The sequence below is a fragment of the Dermacentor variabilis genome, chromosome 4 (assembly GCF_050947875.1).
Source record: "Dermacentor variabilis isolate Ectoservices chromosome 4, ASM5094787v1, whole genome shotgun sequence".
Lineage (NCBI taxonomy): Eukaryota > Metazoa > Arthropoda > Arachnida > Ixodida > Ixodidae > Dermacentor > Dermacentor variabilis.
This window is the reverse complement of record NC_134571.1, coordinates 28,628,865-28,650,744: the sequence shown is the minus strand read 5'-3', so window position 1 is coordinate 28,650,744 and position 21,880 is coordinate 28,628,865. Positions and strand designations below refer to the sequence as shown.

Below are 21,880 nucleotides of genomic sequence, written 5' to 3'. Positions count from 1 at the left end.
ACAAATTCTGCAACTGAAAATTCAACAAGCACGGTCCTGAACTTCACTGGTTTTGAGTACACAGGATCACGTGTGCAGTCAGTTGTGAGTGAGTTGTGAGTGTGAGGTCAGTTGTGAGGTCAGGTGAGGTGCTCATTTCTTATAGTTTTGGGCACACATTTCAAAGTGATGCTAGAATTGAACATAATTAACGATGCTGTCATTAATTAGTCACTACGTTAAAGCATTCGAGGTTTCGTTCCATGATTATCACACACCAGCTCACTAAAGCATAAAAGTAAAAAAACAAAAACTTTGCTGTCAACTGTCTTTTAAACATGAAAGTTGAAATGAGATAGGTAGGCTAGACTTACTTCTTCTTGAATGGTGGTGGACGGCCAAGTCTTGTAGCATCGAGGGAGCCAGACTCAACTGAGTCAACCAAGGAACCTATGCTGACTTCAGCAGAAAGCGGTGGAGAATCGCTAACGATCACTATCTCTTCATCAGCATCCAGGTGCCTGAAATATGAGAGGAAGACAAGCCTGAAAATATTGTTTCATGTGTGGTTGATGTCAATCTAATGAAGGCAAAACAGAAAGCTTTTTGCCAATGAAGAACAGCAGTACACTATTTCTATGGAGTAGGGCTGGGCATCGACTGAAATGCCTTATATTCTTCTGCAAAGGCCATACCTGTGTAAGAGTCGAACTCCTAAATTTAGGGTTAAATATTCCAGAAAAGAAATTATTCGTGTGCCTCCTTTCCTGCATGTATAGACCTTGTCAGCCGCAGCTGTGCAGTGATATCTCCGTGTAGTACTGACATGGTATGCAGATGCGTATCAGTATCCTCTTTCGTTGCGATTGTAGTTGATAATACTTTCAAAGAAAGCTCGTCGAATCGACTATGGGCGCCCTCATGAAATTCACTTTTGCACTTTCTGGACACACCGTCTTTCGAAGACAACTGTGCTTCGTTGTGTGTTCACACAGTGCACGGAACGCTTCATGCCTATGCTGTCACTCTAGCACTATTTCAATAGTATGCAGACGTTCCGAGTTTACATTTCGAATGAAAACATCAGGAGTTTTTCATCGCAGAGCCTTACGCGCAGCGCCCTGTTTAAGCTCGCTGCGATCAGCTTCACCTTTCATTGATCTTCACCCCTCTTTGATTGTTTCTGCAGTCATTGACTAAGCACCGGCAAAATTCGTATATGATGGAGTAGCATGGAATAGCATCCTGCAGCATTGCGCATGCATATCAACTCGTTTCCTCGTCGTCATGTCGTCTTTTCACCGTGTGTTCGTCCTTTTTAGCACTACCATCAGTTTTAAAGAATATTTGCACAATGTTTATTTGCCATGCTACTCATGGGCTCTGCACTTTTTACATACTGTACTTATTGTGCAGTCAGATTTTGTAGCTCCTGTGCCAGCGGTAAAATACATGGGCACTATTGCTTTACATGAGAACTGCCACAGCTTTTTCACCATGCAATGATATCTGCAATGTGACGTCTGAGCAGGTGTTCGAGGACGGATTCATCTAGTGATGCACGTTCACTGTTTATGAGATTCTAACTGCTCTGGCTCTGTGGTTACGAGTAGCGATGATGAACAGGGTGTGAAACAAAGCTAAAATAAAGGCTTCCCAATGTCGTCACACATGGCACCAAGGATGTCGGCCTTTGAAGTAGATGCTTATTTAATTTTTGCTCATGCATGGGTCACCCACACGAAATTCGGGCCTAAATATATGAAAAAAATAAAATGTGTGACAATATATAGCATGTACCAAATTGTTTGCCAGGCTTTAAAGCTTACTTAAATTGATCACAGGTGATAGATAATTTCGATCATTGATTTCTGAACACTGAAACTGTTTCTCAGATACATAATGTTATCCAGTAGATAGCCCAAGAAAAAGGTGTTCCTAATCAATTTCGGTTTTGTATGCAGGAAAGCTGTCCTGAGGGGGTTTCGTGGCTATGTAGAAAAGTGAGGATATGCCGCTGCTCTGTCACCGAAAAAGAACTGGTGTGATGAAGGCACAAATGTTGACGCTTTGAATGTGCGTTTTCATTATTTAAGAGATGCACTAAGCAGCACAGCAACCTGTGACTGTGCTTTGAACTGTCATGAAACCAATTTAAGATCTCCAAGTCAGCTTCCCTTCACCGCGACAACTTATTCCACAGTAGCACAGTGGTGAAGTGGAGTCTCGAATTTGGTGATATTTAATGGTAGATAACTATCAGATTTCTTCTATCCTAATTTCTGACGATCGATAGGTGGCTACTACATTACTGATTGATAAATTGATCATGTAAATCAAACGGCTGAAACTATTTGAAATTTAGGAACTGAAACTGACTCAGACTAGAGTAATGAAAGGATCGGATTCAAGATTCATGAGCACACTATTTCTCGTGTTAAGAATTTGTTTCTCATATTCCAGCTTTCATTCATTGATATTCAGTGTAGCTATGGCCATTGGAGTGAATTAATTTTTCTTAAGATGTATCTCTGCTCTATGATTTAAAATTTAAATCGCAGAAAGTGTATCATTTCCTAAACACTTTAAAGGTGCCCTGAAGCACTTTTCTAATTATTGAATGACATCACTATTAAATTACACTGCCTCACGAATTTGCCACAAAAATGTTTCGAATCTTTCAAGCACAACCAATGTTATCAGACTGATGAGTGGCTATTCTCGCTCTTTTCATCTACATAAGCAAGCTGGAAGCCAAACAGGGGAGATGGCAAGGGGTCACAAGGGAGCAATGCCCCGCTGGCCCCAACCAAAAGTTGAAAGTTATGGTGGCGAGACGGCTTGTGGTGGCTGCAGTATACCATCTTAGAGGCCATGCGCAGAAGAGACAACAACATGCAGCTGCAGTGAGTAGGAAGAAATAGTTGCTCTGTCTTTTCGAGGTTGCAGACATATATAGTTTTCATTTATTTAACTAAAATGAGCAATAACTGTATTACTGAGAATGTTCCTGTGATCATGAAATCAGCTAATAAGCAAATAGCTATCCAGCTGCTTGAAATGACGCTGCATGACGACAATGCAAAAACACAGCGAACATTTTTTTTTTTTGCTCTAGACACGAGATTGTAAATTCCCTGCTGCTTGCAGTGTAGCAATATTTGGCTCACATGTTCACAGGAGCATCATTAGCAGATCGGCAGCGTTTTTTTTACTATGTCCAAAAAGTGTTTTAGGGCCCCTTTAATAAGCACTTCCAGCAGCACTCCTGCTAGAGGCCCGGAGTGCCACGTCAAAGGCACACACCCTGCTGAGGAAGCAGTCGAGCCTTTGCGATGGTGTGCAAGTGGCTGTTGTTGCTGCTGCTGCTGCTGCTGCTGTTGCTGCTGATGTGCAAGCCACCTGGATGCATCATCATCCTTCAAGGGCACGCCTTCCAGGTTCTGCAGAGCACGATGAAGCTCATCCATAGGCACCTCCTCCGCCTCTGCCATGTTCTCGTCGCCCTCCTCAAGGTTCGGAAAGTGTATCTCACTCACCGGCTCCTCCTTCACCCTGGAAAGGCAAAGATCATAAGAACCTCAACAGGAGCCAACCCAATCGTGGCTAATGTGCCATCGCATGTCAACATATAGAGGGCGCCTGTGTCACAAAAACATTCTTGCTTTGCAGCCTAGGCAAGCAGCCTGAAATTGAGTGGCGCAACAAATGTTGCATGTTTTACCAATGCAGTGCATTGGTCCGAAGTCTAGACTGCAAGGTTGCACCAGAAGAAAACTCAAATTTTGCGCTGCTGCCAGTTTCCAAGTTCTTGATTAAGGTGCTACATCAGCCAAACTGCCTATCAGCACTAATGTTATGAACCCACCATGGTAGTTTATCTACAAACCTCACAGATGTGCACAGAAAAAAGGAAAAGAAAAACAGAGTGTGGAAACACATATGCCTGTACGCACTCAAATGGACTGATGCTGTTTAACATCCCAAAGATACATAGGAGCAATGAGAGAAGCCTTAGTGGTGGGCTGCATCGATTATGAAATTTTGATCATCTAGCACTCTCAATATGCCAATGAAGTGTAGTCCAGTAAAACCTAGTTAATTTGACCCTCATTAATTTGGGAAATCAGACAATTCAGACTTGTCCTCTGGTTCCAACAGGTGTATGCATCATTTAATGCAATAAAACTCTTGATAATTCAGAGATATTTTGAGCTTGGTGAGCACGGAGCATTGCACATGTGTGACACAAAAGAGCAAAAATGCAGTGGGTGGCTACTGTTTTCAATTGCGTACGCCTCGTGCCTTTTCTTGTTTACATAGAATATAGCAGCCAGAAAATGCATACAATCTCAGTCCACAACAGAAAATGATGGTGCATCTTGGTTATAGCCTATTAAAGGCATGCAGTACGCTTCTAACGGGACTACACAATGTGACAACACATAAACAAAGATGCTTGTCGAATAGGGTTGGTGGTGATAGCTGTTTATGCGGCATGCGATGACCCCCGGAGAAGATTTTCTGGTATCGGAGTAAACAACTGAGTGTGCACCAGCATTTTTACGTGAGAGGGTTGGGCGGCTATACAGGGTGTTTCACGTAACTTGAACCAAGTATGTAAAGAAGTGGTTAGCCACAGTTGAATGAAACCAATAGCATATGGTTTGCCATCATGTGGTGCTCCTTAGAGTATTTTTTATATCCCACTTAATTATTTAATTAATTAAGATGAATTATGCAAAATTTGTAATATTCACTTTATGGCCAAGTGTGTTTCGATACAGTGTAGAGGGGATACAGAAATGACCGATACAATTTTTTGTGACAACATACATGCTGCCTGACGATTTTTTTTCAGCGTTTAAAGAAAGTCCATGAAATATGAAATAAAACCACGTGACTGCACTGATGTGCTATTTTATTGCAGCGCTCTCAACTACACTTCGTGCAAAACAACCGTGCACGTGGACCATGGCGAGGTGAGTGGCCATGGCTCTACACATCAGCTTCACAGTGCATCAGCATCTTTGGCGGTGGCACACGGAAACGAAATGCCTTCATCTCTGATAAGCAATAGGCTCGACACATGGTTGAGAGCGCTGCAATACGATAGCGCACAAGCACAGTCACATGGTTTTATTTCAAATTTCGTGGGCTTTCTTTAGCCAAAATAAATCACCACGCAGCATGTACGTTGCCATTAAAAATTGGATCGGTCATTTCTGAACCCCCTTGACAACGCAACGAAACGCACTTGACCCTAAAGCGAAAATAAAAAATTTTGCATATCTAATCTTAGTTAATTAACTAATTAAACGGAATATAAAAACTGGCTCAGTGCCCTTCCAATCTGTGAAAAAGGATGACCAGCGAAGCTGTGTATGTGGGCCCCTTAATGGCAAACTGCACCTCAGCTGCAGGCTGGGCCGGCACTGCACTATCTTTAGGACTGGCCCACGTATGGGAAGTGCTTAACGCCTGCTCCACTTCCGCCGCGGGTCATCCTGGCACTGCACTATCTTCGGGATTTTTTTTGAACACGCAGGCATGATAGTGGGGAAAGTAGCCCTCAACAGCTTCACTGTAAAATTCTCTAAAACCATGAAGCACATGGTTTGCCCCATGGTGGCAAACCATGTGCCGTTGGTTTCATTCAGCTGGTGCTAACCACTTTTTTAAAAATCCTTAGTTCAAGTTATGTGAGACACCCTGTTCTCAATTGCATGCGCCTTGTGCATTTCCTTGTTTACATGGGATCCAGCAGCCAGAAAACGTACCATACCATCGCAGTTTGGTGATGTACTGAATGTTAGTGCCAAAGAAAGCATGTTTTCTGGGTAATGTATGAACCGGTAAAAATTTGTGTAACTCTATTGGGTCATTTTTTTGTGTGTTCTCGATCGCGAACGTTGGCGCTGGAAAACCGTACGTAACGGGATCACATTAACAAGGTTCTACTGTATTCACACATGCACACATGCATACACAAGGTCCAATATCTAAAATTTACGTTCGCTAAACTTTTGAACGCATTACAGTAGGAACAGCATATCTATGCAGCACTGACTTGATATTTTTGGTGTCATCAGATGAACAGCTTTGTGGTAGCTTGACTTTATGGTAGGTTTGGTGTAACTTGCGACAGGTCCTCAGCATGTGTCGATTGTAGCCAACAATGCGTTCGTCGAAGAACTGCACCAATGACTGAAGTCCTTCCAAGCCTGACTCGTGCAAGGCATGGTCCATAGCATCCTGTGGTATTGCATGAAGATAGACATCACAAATTAATGTACAGTAAAAACTGCCCATGCATCAGATAGGGAAACAATCTCAGTGGGAAATCGGATGAGCAATAGGTATAAGGTTGAGTGACGACTTGTGCGATCGCTCCACCAGTTAGAATTTCTGAGCCAGTGGAATTTAAAATCCTTAACTGAACTTTTCCAGCACAGATACCACAAGGGGTGTTTTCCGTTTCACAGCCATTTCACTAAAATCAAAAGGCGTGAACATGGATACTTTGAAATTGTTGATAATGAGCATAATAACTATGCCCAAGGGATAGTTATTTCAGCTTATTTAATGGACCCAACATCATACATGCCTATAGAGGAAACATCTCTGTATTTTAAAGGAGCCCTGAATCACCCCTCAGGCTTGCTTAAATAACATAGTCCGTGGGTACCATATGCTGCTGTGAACATCTCAGCCATGTTTTGCTGTCGTGTGAAGTGCGTGGAGTTTGCAAGTGGATCGCGAAATCACCTTTCCCTCAAATGGTCTTTTTTCAACAGAAAGCCCTGTCCTCACTTTTGTCTAGACGCACTTTTTTGTCATTCCCTTAGACGGCTGCTATTGGCCGATAGCTGACGTCAAGCTGTGTTTGGCTACATGGCGCAGATATCGCAAGCACCGTGGGGCGCTGCCACAAGTCCACTGGCTAAGCGCACTGCGGCTCACTGAGGACAACCGCGTTTGGTTTATGTTTAGCGCGTTATAGGCACCAAAGGCGGAAGTCATGGCATCTACGTTAACATCCAAAATGAAATTTAACTGCATGCCACGGTGACATTTAAAAGGTGGAGTGTTGTGGGCACGCCTCACTGCGCCACAGCCTTCGCAATGCAAGGCATTGAAGAAAAAATGAGAGCACAGCGGAGGCCGTGTTTGGTTGCCAATAACTCTGCTTCTGCTGAATGCATTGAAGTACTTCTTGCAGCAAAGTATTTCTGAAATAGCCTGTATTCACTTCAAATGCCTTTCTACACTTCGTTAAAAAGTGGTTTCGGGCCCTTTAATATCTGCACTCTGAAAATAAGCAAATTCTAGCAGTGTTTGAATATTTAAATATTGTTTTTCATTTGAAAATGTACTGACCTGACTGTTCAAAGAGATGGCCTGCATTTTCGTGTACATCAATTTTTAAGCAAGTCATATTGTGTTGCCCCTGCTCCGAAACACTTTGGCTGACGAGTTGCCAATTATGGATCAACAAGTTTCAAGAACAGAATACTAGCCTCACCAGTTGTCAAATCAGATGGAAGTGCATGTACTAATGTGATTCATTTTAACAAGTGAGTAGTGTTTGCATCTGCAACAGTTCAGCGAGTTTTTCTGTTCTGTAGATGCATTTTGTTCTGCCCAGTAATGCTGCATGCTACCACGTTAAGAGACGTTTGACAGTTGGGCACTGTCAGAGCAAAGATACATGGACAGTGGAGACCACAGAAATGTGTGCTAAAGGCAGCCAGAGCACCAGTTCACTTCCTGCTGTCTATGGGCCTGTGAGATACGCTGCGATGGTGATGTGTGCCACCTCAATTTTGTGCACCGACTTTTATTTTGATACTTATCTTTCTCCCTTTCTAAATCCATTTGCCCATTTTCCATATGCAGGGTAACAAATCAGACAATTTTTTGGTTAACTCCCTGTCTTCCCTTTATTTGTTTCTCTTTCACACATCTATTATTCCCTTTCCCTAGTACAGGGCAGCAAACTGAAGCCTCCCTTCTTGTGAAACCCATTTCTTTCTCTTTCTTTCTCAATAAACAGATAAAACAGCTACCAAACCTGTTGAATTCCTTCACAGAAATAAAAAGCCAGCATTTCAATGGAGCAAGTTACCTTAGTTTGGAAGAACCTTAGTGACCTCTCACCACTGCATGCTAGTATATCCACTATTTTGTCCACACAGTCCAACAATAACAGCCATCAATGCACCGGCATGAGAGGAGATGACTATTTTGTTAATGGTGACATGAAACATATTACTAATGTTTGGCAACAGGTTTAAAATTTTCAGTAGGAAGCTGACCACACCCATGACAAATTTGTTCCTGATCACTCTTCAGCTTCGTTGTTAGTAGATAATGAATGGCTTTTTGTTGTTACATTCTTAACTGCCATACAAATGCTGACACATTTAAGCGAGGTTTTCGACAAGATTGTAGGAAAAAAGGGACAAGGGGTTCCATTTACACTGCTGTTTATGTGATGTAGAAGACATTACTGCTTCTACAGAATAGCAGGTACAGGCTACGAATTTTAATTAATGTTAAGAAAGCACCAACCGCACGGCATATCAAGGCCTGATAACAGTGAGAACTGGCAAGATTGACGATATTATGATAAGCACACGAAGCAGTCTCCATTGCGAGCACCATCTGCTACGCTGACGACTTCTGGAGTGCACATACACTGCTTTTGTTATCCGCGAGGTCCCATCATGCACCACCACAAATAGCCACACCAAGCAGCAACAAGCATCTGCAATTATTGCTTAACCTTTCATTATGACAATACTTTGCACATGCTGATAAATTTCTTCACTATTTACAGTAACCCCTCATTATAATGAAGTCAGCGGGATGGCAAAACAATTCATTCTAAGCGGTAATTCGATATAAGTGACCACTCGAGAAAAGCTCAAGCAGTCGAGCTTTAATTGCACCACAACTGCGAGGTAGTCAAAATACAATGTATTCAGTGAAGCAAAACATTATTCGGGTGCAAAAAAAGGCAGTGAGTTTGGCTGTTTCAAGTTTCTACTGGGCGCGAGCAACCCCTGCTCTAATTTGACCTAGCGTTGCATGAGGCCGTGGTTGCCTGCCGCCCATGCATTCAACCTTATTTCGCAGCAGGCGTTGGTACTCCCCAACTGAACCGTAGTTGGCACTTCCCGTGGCTCTTCGTCCGCCTGCTCTTCGTAGTCGTTGGGGTCACCAACAGTGTCAATTATCTCCGCATCCGTCATTGTGGTGACCACGGGTGCAGCAGCATCAGCCAACGCAAATGTCTCGAAGTCACCTTCTACCTCTTGGCCAGAAATGTTATAAACATCCTCGTACAGATTGTTGCAAGTCCAGTCATCGTCAGTGCGCGCTGGTGATGGTTGCGATGGTGGGCTTAGCGTCGGATTCACGTCAAGCGGAAGACAGGTGATCAAAGTTGTGGAGACAAAGAAGCAGCAACTGTGGAAGCGCACCCATTGGTCGAAGATTGTGCTGGGGAGGACAGAAGAAGGCAGCTTTGGAGAAGCAGCGACTTTGAAACTGACAGCGAGGAGGCAAGGAGTTGACATGAAAGTGAGTGAGAGGAATGACCGGCGTCCAAATGGCTTGCAGGCTGGAGAGCAAATGAGGAGGGGAAGGCAGTGGCCACTTTTACATGGGGGGTGCAGAGGTCACGGAAGACTACGAAAGTATCATGCTGGAAAGTGCCACGTGCTGGAAAGCGCTCGAGCCTGAGGTTGTGTTTGTTGTGCTCAAAAAATGATTAGCCGCTCATTGTGGGTACGCAATGCGATCGTGAAAACTGAATGGTTTGGCAGTAGGGGCTTTGCATGATCACTGGTCAATTTTTTCCTGAGGTGTGCAGCCATGAAGTTTGCAAAACGAGGCTTTCGGTGCACCATTGTCAACAACACTGTGCTGATTCTATGGTTCGAGCGTTGGTGTTCACGCTACTGACAAATGTCTAGGAACAAAATTCAATGACACTGCCACGCATTTAGACCATTTGTCTAAAGTCAAATGGCGTGAATCGAGTATGAAAAATCGCCGGGGAAACACCAAGTTGACAGACTGACTCGCTGGCGGCAACGCTTGGATTTTTCTTGTTTTTGGAAGTTAGTTATCGGTCGATTTGCACTGTCAAAAGTGCAACGAAGCTAGGGGCGGTGTTTTATTGCGATGCAGGCTGGTTATGGCAAGCAGTGAGCAAATTTCTAGACCGGTTTCCCCAAAATTGTCTTCCCGATTTGTTAACGTAGCTCTTCGGGTCAAACATGGCACTTATAATCGGAGGGACACTTCCTTTATGCTTTTCGTCACGTTTCAGTGCCAGAAGTGCTCTTTAGAGTGGTAAAGCTTTGCTCATCGAGCGCACACCATGGAATTCTATGGCGCAAGTCTGCCCCCACAAGTCTGCCACTTTTCGACGTTCAAGAGACTGCGGTTTCCTGGCATCGCAAAGCGGGAGGAAAACTTTATTTTCGTGTGGATTCTATCCTGGAGAATACCAGCGATGCAAGTGCGACCAAGATTCCCGGTTCAGGCACGCTGCACCATAGAATTTAACAGCTTCCTTGCGCTCCGCAGTGAACAGCTGGGAACACTCGGCACTCGCTTGGTATCCGTTACAAGGCGGTCATCGGTCATGGGTTTGGTACTTTTGTGGCCTGTTCTGTGCCTGCATGAGGCTAATTTGTTGGCAGTATTAATTTGACACTGCAGGCACAGAAGGGTCACCTTCCGCTCGCTACCGCTGTAAGCGGGTCAAGATCTTCATGCGCTTTGAGTAATGTGGCTTAAAATACATCCGTTTGGGTCAGGACCGGAAGAAATTTCAAGTGAAGCAATATTTTAAGTAAAGCAATTTTATTATAACGAGGGATTACTGTATTTTAATCTTAATTTCCTGGTGCATGCGCAGTCCAGTAATACGAAAGAAAAATGAAAAACACATTGCACACCACACATTTCAGTCGTACACGTGTTCTTGCATCGGTTCTTTGTGAACAGGAATGCGCACATAGCACTGGCTAGGCATGCTTCCTTCTGAAAGGAACAGTCTAGCAGACAGCGCTTGCCCTGTAAAGTGCTTTACGCACTTGTATGTACTACAGTTGACTTCCGTTGATTCGCTCCTCATAGGACCAATGAAATTGATCAAGTTATCCAGCAAGTCAAATTACCTAAACAAGATGCAGAAAAAGTACCAAAACACACCACTGATTCATTTGGCACTATTTGCCTGAATGTAACACGAACCCGAATCATATGCATGCCTACTTTCTGTGTGTCCAAAGTAAAAAAACTAGCGTAAAATAATATTAAAGATGCTAAACAAAGTACAAATCTAATACGCACACAACTTTTTAGCAAGAAAAATGCCCAACAAACATACCCATAGGCCTGAGCGGCACACGCAGCACAGTCATAGCGTAAACTGGAGGAGCATCTCTATAGGTGCTTCATTTTTGGCATTACACACTACAGGGTCTTCGCAATGAAGTCTCTTCGTATTGTTTTCATGAGAACTATCAGAAATGTCTGCCTGGCATGAATGGCGAGTTGTGGCTTGTGCTGCAGCTTATGTTGCCCTCTGCACAGTGGCCTGCTGAGCCCGATGTTGCCTGGTTGCAGCCGGGCGGATAGCTCTACGCAAATCGTACCTTGCGAGGAGGCATCATAATGTGTACTGAAGCGTAAACACAGGCGTCCAGACTATGCGGCACACATGTCACATCCCTTGACCCATGGCACGGTATGTTGCTGCTGTTGGTGATGATGATACTTATGGTTCATTTGCATCCCCTTCGAAACGGGGTGGTGACAAATAGTCACCTAGCCTGCTTGAGTTAATCAGGTCCAGCTGGATGCAGCATGCAACTGCTACAAGCAACAGCTACCCGTTTTAATGATTTAATCGCATTCCATTTGAAATGGGACTGTGACAGTCACCTAGCCTGCTTGAATCATTCAGGTATGCCATACATGTCTTTCAGTACATCATTATTTATACATCTCCGTAATCTTTTTCTTCCTCAAGACTTCTCTATACAAATTGTACCACTACCTATGCAACTGCTACATGGTGTGCCACCTAGTGTAATATGCAACTGCAATGCAAAGGGTGCGCATATAGATGCCATGCAGAGCGCATCTCACATCACAAGGCAAGTAGCACAATACGATGCTAATGATTAGCATGATTTATTGGCATTCTTCTTGAAGCACGGTGGTGACATGGTCACCTAGACAGCTTGATTAATCAGGTACACAATATATATTTTTTCTAGCATTCTTGTATACATCTCCTTAAACTTTTTTTTCCTTCCTCAAACCTTCTTTAACTGCCTTGTACCACTACCAGTGCATCTGTTACATGGCGTTCTATGTGGTGTAATAATATACAACTGCAAAATGCAAAATGTGCACGTGTCGACACTACACGGCATGCATGTCACATTGCATGTCTCCTTGCGCGCTAGGACGCATCTATAGGCCATTCTTCTGCTGCATGCTAGCAAGCGCTGGCTTGACTAAGTGGTAGAGTAGCTGACTCCCATGCAACGGACCTGGGTTAAATACTGGCGCGAACTGGGTTCTTCTTTTTCCTCATTCCCGGCAATAGCTGCTACGAACACCGGCGGCAGACACTATCGCCAACTGAAACGGCTATGGGAATGAGCCCATAACAGCTAATGCTGTAAAACACCCATCTTTTTGGCAAGAGTTGCACAATGGCAGCTAGTTGCCTTAAGTCAGCTTTGCCACTGTACATTGCTATTATGCGGTAAAGCATATGCGCTGCAAAGGCTGTTTTTGTTTCATATTCGACTACACAGTGCAGGCAAGTTTCAACTAACTTTTCCTGGGAAAAAAAGAAAAGAAAATAAGCCGCAAGTTACAACTGGATAAATACCATAATTAGACATTGATTGTTGCAAGAAAATCTTCCTAGGGCTGACTGGTCCATTTCAAATCATACCGCCAAGGTCAATTTTATGATCGAAATAACAAAAAATTTCAGGCTCCATAGTAGTCCTGCAGATACGCACAAGATGGAGCAAGTTTTATGAATCGAGGGGCACTAACAGGGACCTCTAGTCAGGATCAAATTAATGGAAGTTCACTGTGCCACCAATCTTGCAACTTCTTGCCGTTTTAAAGCACTGACATGCTGTGAAGTCAATGCTTGCACAATGTTATTAAAGATTCAGGAGACTGTACAACATGGTACATTGTTAAAGAAAGCCTGTGAGCACATGGACTGCCTTTGGAAGGGCTACAGATACAACTGCTGGCAGAAGCAGTGTTGATGCACGGTAAAGATATGCAGTGCATTACCAGTGACACCAGTAACGATTATGCTGCTACAGAGCCAGATGCTTCCAAGCTTGCAACGCAAGGGAATTCACTAGCATCAGGCACTTATGTGTCTACATTAACAGTAAACTGCTCTGTACAACCAGCATTAGCTGTGCTCCAATGGCTTTCAATCAATGCTGCCTTGGATTATGGAGTGTTTTGATGCATGACAAATTATATTAACTATATTAATGAAAAATGAGGGGAAGGTGCACGCAAAATTAGGCAGTGCATGTGCTAATCCAAAGCATGACACAGAACACAGATAAGCACCACACGAGCTCTGCAGGTACCTGCAGGATGGGGCAAGTTTCATGCAAGGGTCAATTAGCATCCATGTGAAAGTAGCATGAAGATACATAGGAAACACATACAAATTGCTCAGAAAGAAAGCTTCCTAGTCAAAGAAAAATTTACCAGGTGTGGGAATTAAACCTGGCTCTATGACATTTCCAGGGCAGTCACTTTTACTCAGCTTTAATGGACCCTCACCAGGCCCCATAGCAAATTTTGGTTATACGCTGGAAGTTGTTACGTGCCCTCTAGGGAGTGTTCTGCCGCGAAAATTTTTCAATGCAGCCGAGATAATAGCCAAGATAGACATATTTCAGTGCCGCAAACCCATGATTTCAGCAGGCGGGCTCCACTGCCAAGCAAGACGCTCTCTCCTCTCGCCTCGTCTAGACTTCACAAGCGAAATTCGTTCCCTGCGTTCACCCCTACCAGACCTCGAGGATCACGTGACGCATGCATCACAGGCACCACCTTCATTCTTTTCTGCTCGTTCTTCTTTTTTTTCCGCTACGCATTTCCGCTGACCATGCGGCGCACAAGCTGTTATCTCGTTCATGTAGTGCATGATTTTGCGCACTGTGCACAAGGAAACATGACTAGTGGTATAATTCGGTGCTACAGAAATACTGAGGCAGAACAAGTGGATCGTAGAGCGTGATCATGCGCTGGAACACGGTAGGAAATGGCTTAGTTTCGATACCTGCACACATGACCGCACGACCGTGGGAACAAGCAGACGAAGCGGAAGTACATCTCTCTTGCTTCGGTGCAAAGTAAAACAAAAAACACGCAGACATTTCGTTTGTGCATTTTGTTATTTCTCTAAACTTCAATTTGTCAATTCAAGCAACAGACTGCACAGATAACAGATGTCTTGAATAATTCTCGAAGTCACATGTCACCACGAGCGACATCACACTGCGGACACGATTACGTAGGCGCAGGGGCACAATTACGTCACCGTCCGGCTTGGAGCGTGGCGGCCGCGAGTGAAGAAGGAAATGGCATTAGGATTTAAATTTCAGATCTTTCCATGGCGTGGAGCGATGTAATACTTTGCAGACACGATTGTTATCACGCAATGTATGCTCTACGCTTGTCAGTTCAAAATGGCCAGACCTGGTGATGGGCCCTTTAAGGAAGTTAGCAGTAGGCAGGGTGAGCGCAAATTACCTTACAGCTCAAAGAGCAGAAACAATGAATAAGCAATTGAGTTCGATGAAAATCCAAAAGGTGGAGGATGTTTTATGGAAAAGAAATGCCACATCCACACGAATGTAACAGAGAGCTACAATGTTCATGTATATTACTTATAAAAAAAGCACTTTAGATGATGAAAAATTGGTATCCTTAATAACTACTTTTAGGTGAATGCCGACTTTCGCTTGGAAGGACCTGGGTAGAAATTTAGAGATACTGCAGAAACCTGAAATACAGATATCAAAAAGGAGGAGGGGGGAATTAAAGAGGGGGAAAAACTAAAGAGAGCATCTGTAGCGAGTAGTTCATTCTTACCATAAAGCCGGTCTGACCAGTAAGTGCCTCTCGGTCAACGACTGTACGTAGCTGCCAGCAGATGCGACGATAAATGTCACTGCAGACGTCTGTCAGAACCTCCAGCACAGAGTTCCAAGTAGCTGGGAAAAATGAGAACATAATATGTATCATCAATTTACTCTATTTCTATCTGTCTCCTGTGACACTTTATCCCAATTTTCCTTTAGTTTGCATCAGCAAGTCAGAGACAGCCTTTATGCCTGCCTGTCAAAGTTTCTCTCTTCACTGGCACACAACACGAACCAATGTTTTCATGATAGTTAACTCTTAAGTGGGCATTATTTCACCTGTTATTAAATATAATAGACTGCCTCACCACAATGGCAATAAAATTGAGCCCAATTACTACTACCATTTTTTTTGTCCACAAGCAAAAAAAAAAAAAGTGTGGGTGTATATATAAATCAGCATGCACAGAAATTTCCACCACACAAGGCGAGACTGTACAATGCCAATTCGCTGCAATTTAGTGACAGGTCATTCGAGCAGAAACTAGAAAGCTGACCCTTAATAGCCATATTAATTTACTTGCAATTTACAAAGACAGCAAATTTTTTAGCATGAGAGTGTGGAAACGTAGTCTTAGGTTCTACAAAATCTCATTAGGCAACAGTGGAAACTAGAAGAAGTACTGAAGAGAATAAGAATGATGCCAGGGAAGACAAGCTAGCTCAAATACCTCTGCAGAGCATTGCATTAATTGATTAACATTCTGTTGGTATAATCACAAGAGAAAAGCAGCCATCTTCCCATCTTGGCCTACAGTCGTTGTGGATTCAATCGCCAACGCACGCTATAAACTGGACACAAAGTTATCTCCCTGAGATACACACTCGCACTTTGCATCACTTAGCACATAAATAATCGAACCCTCTTGCCTTGCTCTTCATTGTGAACATGAGCGCTGTATCAGCCCTGAACTATATTTTTTTGATACTTAAGCGAGTGCTTGTTTTATATTAACGAAAGTGTAGTAGGCACTGAACTTGTTAATGATGTCTCTAACAACAACACTAAGTCTTGTGAAGTGTTGTTGAATTCTTGTGGCACTTGACTACACCAGAGCTCTTTCGCCAACAAACAGCAACAATGATTGTGCTGTTCTTTTCATCCTAACAATATGTGAAGATGTGGTACCAGGAAAAGGCGTCCGACTCATTTGCTCTTTAAGAACTGTTCAGCGGCACCATGCTCATGCACATGCAATTTTTATCTTCATTGCCCCCCAATGCTGGCATATCTGTGCACTTCCCCGACCTCCTATAAGAGGGTATACAGGTGGATTTTATATTTTCCGTCAAAGCAGAGCTGTTTGCTCACCTGTGGATAGCTATTTTTAGGTTGCGATATGGCATGAAGCATTTTGTTATCCTCCCACAGACTTGAATTTGTAAAGACTGAGCAATCTCTTGGGAATGCAAGTGGTTCTCATGACCGGCCCCCCTCTAATGGAATTCACCATAAATCACCACTAGTGAAGTGGCACAAGTTATTCTGAATAAGGCTTGAAATAAAGAAACGACAAAAATTAGGCATCATTCAAGCATATTGATTGTTCAACAGACAGTACAACAGTATGCACAGTGTCAACTGTCTTGCAGTAATCACTCAGTGAATGCTGTGTAGCCATAATTGACACGAAAAGAGCTGCAAAATCGCAGTGATGTTGCAAGCTTCTTAAAGAAAATTGCCAACATACAAGTCAGAACTATAACATAACTCAAGGAACCTTCTAAAAGCTTGGAGACTTTACCAGCATGAATACACAAAGATATGTCTTGGGAGCAGTCTTGAAGAGCATCACCACCATTAACCCTTTGAGGGGTGAATTATTTTTGCAAAAATCATTCCCTCATGGTTAATTATTTATTGCAGAAAGAAAGAAAGAAACAAGACACCCCCACAATGGAAGCATTGCATACACTAAATCAAGCAAATAGCATGAGCTTACTGTCAAACCCAGCTTGTGCGCAGATGGCAGTGACTGCTCTGCGAAGAATAACACGGGTTGCATGATCCCCTAGCTGAGGTGGTGGTTTCCAGGAGCATTTTCTGCACAAAGAGAACAGCACGCAAGGCACAATGGAGGACACAACCAAAGAAGGCAAGATTTCATTTGGGCACCCAACCCGAGCGGTGAATGTGAGGGATCACATTAAACCATTGGAACGTGGTAATGCGAGTCGTCATAGAAGCAGATAAATGGCTGATGTCCGTAGACTCAGTGGCCATCATATGCCACTGAGACTACGGAGAGAACCACTGCTAGCACGAGGATCACCAACTCTGCACTATCATTGATTCCTTGACATTCAGGCAAATAAAGGAAATGAGGGCTTGCTAAGTGAAACATGCAAAAAAAAAGATATCTCGAAATGGAAGCAAGAATTCTGTGCAGGGATTGAGGTATTACATTTGCAGAGGCCATCAATACTCTCCTTTTGTTTTGTTTCAGATAAAAAAAATACTACGCAGAGATTAAAAGGAAAAATAGTCATCTATCCTACTGTAGCATGAAGCTACAATAGAAGCCGTGATGGGTTTTTCATACAGGAAGGTTTACAGTTGGAGAAAAATTCATCCTGGTCTAGGATTCGAACCCAGGACCAACACCTTACGGGGGCAGTCGCTCTAACATCTGAGCTAACTAGGAGGCTAGCACATTGCAGAGCGAGGGCGGATTAATAGACAACTTGAAGCAATGGGCTACTGAATATAGGAAATCAGTTCTGTGGAAACCTGCAACATGGAGGAAAGTTTGTGAAAAGGAAAATTGTTATCCCCCCCACTGAAGCACAAAGCTAAGAAGGAAACCCATACTGGTTTCTCAGAAAGAAATACACTTGAAAAGGGTGAAAAAAAAAAAGGGTTTTACGTGGCAAAAGGCAAAACCACTTTCTGATTATGAGGCACGCCGTAGTGGAGGACTCTGGAAATTTTGACCACCTGGGGTTCTTTAATGTGCACCTAAATCTAAGTACACGAGTGTTTTCGCATTTCACCCCCATAGAGATGCGGCCGCCGTGGCCGGGATTCGATCCCGCGATCTCGTGCTCAGCAGCCCAACACCATAACCACTGAGCAACCAAAAAGGGTGGAAATTCAGCCCTGTTGGGCAACATACTGCAAGGGAAGTGCGAAAAACAGGGATAGACAAAGGGTACAATGCATGCGCCAGAAAAAAAGCATCACAGCTCAACAAAAATTTCTGGGATTTGAACTTGATGCCAACTACTTAACATATATTATATATATTAAATATATAATTAAATAAATATATTAATATATATTATATCTATTATTATAAATATTATATATATAGTAAATATAAGGTGGCATCGAACTTGCGTTTAACACTCCACCGAATACAAATTTGCAATGATATGTCATACAAGAGAACTCAATAAAAGGAGTGTACAACCTGAAAATGTAAAGGTCACTAGCCAGGCATGTCAGCTAAAATGTGGCCTACCAAGTGCATGCACCGTTAGAGTGAAAAAGGCAACACAGATATCAGTGCAGCATACGAATTATGTAAAGTGTTCAGCAAATGACACATGATACTCATACAGCGTGGCTTTGGCTGCTTTTTTGTGCCACTAGTGAACACTGGGTGATTTCTGTGGGATCCAATGCAGTCACAATGCATAACAAAGGCTCTCGCTTTTATCGTATACCACGACACATCAGCTCGGTGACCCCAGCAGCCAGAGTTGGCCTAAGAGGTACAAGCAGCCATGCACTCAGAGGATCGTGTTTTAATCACTGAGCACTGTCCAAGAACTGGTAGTAACATGTACTGCATTACAAAATGCATTTAGGACAAACTCTTTATCATCCCCTTGCCGACAAGGCAAAGTAATGGGGACTAAGTCAACTTGTTTATCTATGAGAAAATTAAACGTATGGTACATTAGACTGGTCGGCCTGAGGCACTCTAGAGCACTCTCACAGTCCGGTTTCAAGTCTGTGGTGAAGCCCCGCCCAAGCCCTCATAACCGCCAGCCACTGTTCCTCCGCGAGGCTGCAAATAGTTCGTACTTCCACAAAAATAATAACTGTGTATTTGTATACGTTTTCACTCATCTATTACAGTGGAACGGTGAAAGCTTAATTCTTTATTGAATTGAAATAAAACACATGCTTTGCTGCAACTATTTACTGTCAAGTTTTACTTCAGTTGGCATTGAAGTTTTATGAGTAAAATGGACTTAGCAGTGAAATGAAATGTACCGTGGACTTTTGAAGAGTGAAATGCTCAGACTCCACACACTTTGTCCATATCTGTTGCACACTTCATCGCTTCCACCGATGAAAAGGCTCTTCAGAACAGCAGACGCTCCGGAGGTATGAAGTACGCCACCATTTTGAAAATGCTTCTGTTATTGGCTAGGGGAGCAACACAATGCCGCATGGTCCTTGTGCCTTGGTTGCCAGCTGCTGTTTTTTTAAGTGGTATCCGACTATAGGGACAGATGCTCAACACACTACTGCAGATCACTGTACATAAGTCAGATCTCACTAAGTGAGCCATACTTAATGCTTAACATCACAGTCTTCATATTATATAGATGTTCGCACTGTATTCTATGTGTTTTACCACACAAGAAATGTCTGGCTTACATGTGGCACTGCCATCGTTGCAACGAGTGGAAAGGCCAGACCATGACATCCCTCAGTGCACGGCGGTGCACATGAGTGCTTTTGTATGCGTGTAGGTTTCCGATTGAGTACCCTGACTTCTATGGTCTCCCTGTAAGATACAAAATGTTATTGATTCGCTGTGTCAGCACTCCATGAAAAGCACTACTGGCATATCCTGCCGCTTTGCTTAGCTAAGCAGTAGGATATGCATGGAGCCACAAATGTGCAGCTTGCATTGCTGAAGCTGCACCCCCTGTTTGCCAAAGGTGGATTCAAAAGCTGAACAAAATCAACCATGCAAACCATGAACCAAGCATGATGTGGCTTGACAGCGACCAGTCATGCCTTGAGCAAGGGCACCACAGAAAGCTGCTTCTTTCACAGTGTAGTGCTATTGAGCCATGTTACACTGTCTATGCACTGAATCAGTGATTCCGCCGTCACACGAACCTACGTTAAAGGGGACCTGTAACACCTTGCATGACAGTTATGGAATGTGTCTGGCACTGAACAAATCTTTCAACAAAGGGTTTTAAAGAAGAAAGCACCTTGTATGTAAATCATGTCCTGAATGTCAGCATCAAAAGTGGAATACTTACTTCTCTGACTTCATTTCGAGGCGATTGCTGTTGCCTGGGCTTGTCAGGCCTGGGATACTAGGTCCTTCTGGTATAGGTGGCAAGTACTCGGCTTCCAGCGGCTTCTGAGTTTTGCAGGAAAAAAGAGAAGCATTAAAACACTCGCAACACATGGTCACCAAATTTTAGCCACAGCACTGGCAAACAATGCGCAACTTTTTTTTCCCCCTTTTTCGTTAAAGATAGAACTTCCACCAAAAGTGAGCAGCGTTTTTTCAATTCAGTACCTCGCGCAGAAATTGCCCGTTGTCATCCGTCTGTTTGCACGATCGTGCTCCGCGTACTATGTATCGTAGTTCGGGGTATGTAGTAATGCCTTCAGAAGTAGAGGGGAAAAAAAAAGAACAGAACTCACGATGTCTCTGTCCTGCTGCTGAAGATTCGTGATGCATGACTGAACTTTCTTCGCATGTTGGATCAATGCGATGGTGTGCACTGTTATTGGGTCAATGGCACCGTACTCTTGGACACTCCGCTCGGCTCTGAAAGAAATAGAAGAAAAGCGTGAGTCAAATCAGGAGACAAAAGTTACAGGATCAAGTCAACGGAAGCAAAGCTATCAGAATACAAAGGCAAGCTCGTACAACACGTACTGGTAATGTAGGCTGCGTGCTCCCGGCTGATATAGTGCAGCTCCCTGAATTGGCACTGGACGGGGTTTGGTGATCTGCTCCCGTTCAATGGCAGCAATTCCAGATTCTGTTTCTGTGATCAGTGGTGGTAGCTCACCCCATCGTTTATGCTGCGCATCGGCCGCCATAGCGAAGAGCGAGCTGTCAAACGTGAAGCCTAAAAACAACAAACAGCTGTGCGCAAGAGTCAAGCATCATCAGATGCCGCCTTTGAGGTCTTCAGAACGCGATAAGCTCAACCAGCACAACCAAAGCAACGCGTTCGGAGTATTTAGTGTACCGAGTTTCACCCGTTTCACCAGACCGCCACTTCCGCCACACACCAGTGTTCGCACCTGCGGTGCCAAATGCACCAAAACCATCCAAATAGCTGCGTGCTTAATCAACGCTGGTTTAATTTATATTTCAATTCTTATAGTTTTTCATCAAGGTAATAATCTGTGCTTTTTTTTGTGCCCAGATTCCCGCCCCAGCAACCATAGAGTTTCTCACTATAGTGATAAACTCTATGCCAGCAACGGCTTCCTTCGAGTAAGAAAAATTAATCTCGAAGGCTATGCTTTTGCTGACTGCATTCGCCAACAGAGTTTGCAGAGCCGGGGAAAAAATAATAAAAAAATAATCATGAACGTGTTTTTGACGCCATGTTCGTTTTTCTTTAAAAGCGTGCTGACAAAATATTTTTAAATTTTCATTTTTGCAATAAATGAAAGTCCGAGTTGAGCACCCCTAAATAATTTTGCAGGGGGAATTCAGCAG

At 43.4% G+C, this 21,880-nt stretch overlaps 1 protein-coding gene across 1 annotated transcript in view; it reads right to left on the bottom strand.

Moving 5' to 3' along the window:
* The window catches only part of LOC142578848 (STAGA complex 65 subunit gamma-like), a 32,440-nt gene extending 10,975 nt beyond the window's left edge, over positions 1 to 21,465 (bottom strand). The window contains exons 1-8 of the mRNA XM_075688484.1: positions 21,083 to 21,465; positions 20,845 to 20,971; positions 20,451 to 20,554; positions 17,159 to 17,259; positions 15,166 to 15,287; positions 6,050 to 6,234; positions 3,286 to 3,534; positions 354 to 500 (exon numbers count right to left, since the gene is read on the bottom strand). Of these exons, the coding sequence (XP_075544599.1) occupies positions 354 to 500; positions 3,286 to 3,534; positions 6,050 to 6,234; positions 15,166 to 15,287; positions 17,159 to 17,259; positions 20,451 to 20,554; positions 20,845 to 20,971; positions 21,083 to 21,249 (1,202 nt within the window). The 5' untranslated portion in view covers positions 21,250 to 21,465. The remainder of the gene's footprint in view (positions 1 to 353; positions 501 to 3,285; positions 3,535 to 6,049; positions 6,235 to 15,165; positions 15,288 to 17,158; positions 17,260 to 20,450; positions 20,555 to 20,844; positions 20,972 to 21,082) is intronic.
* Between the last annotated feature and the right edge of the window lie 415 nt (positions 21,466 to 21,880).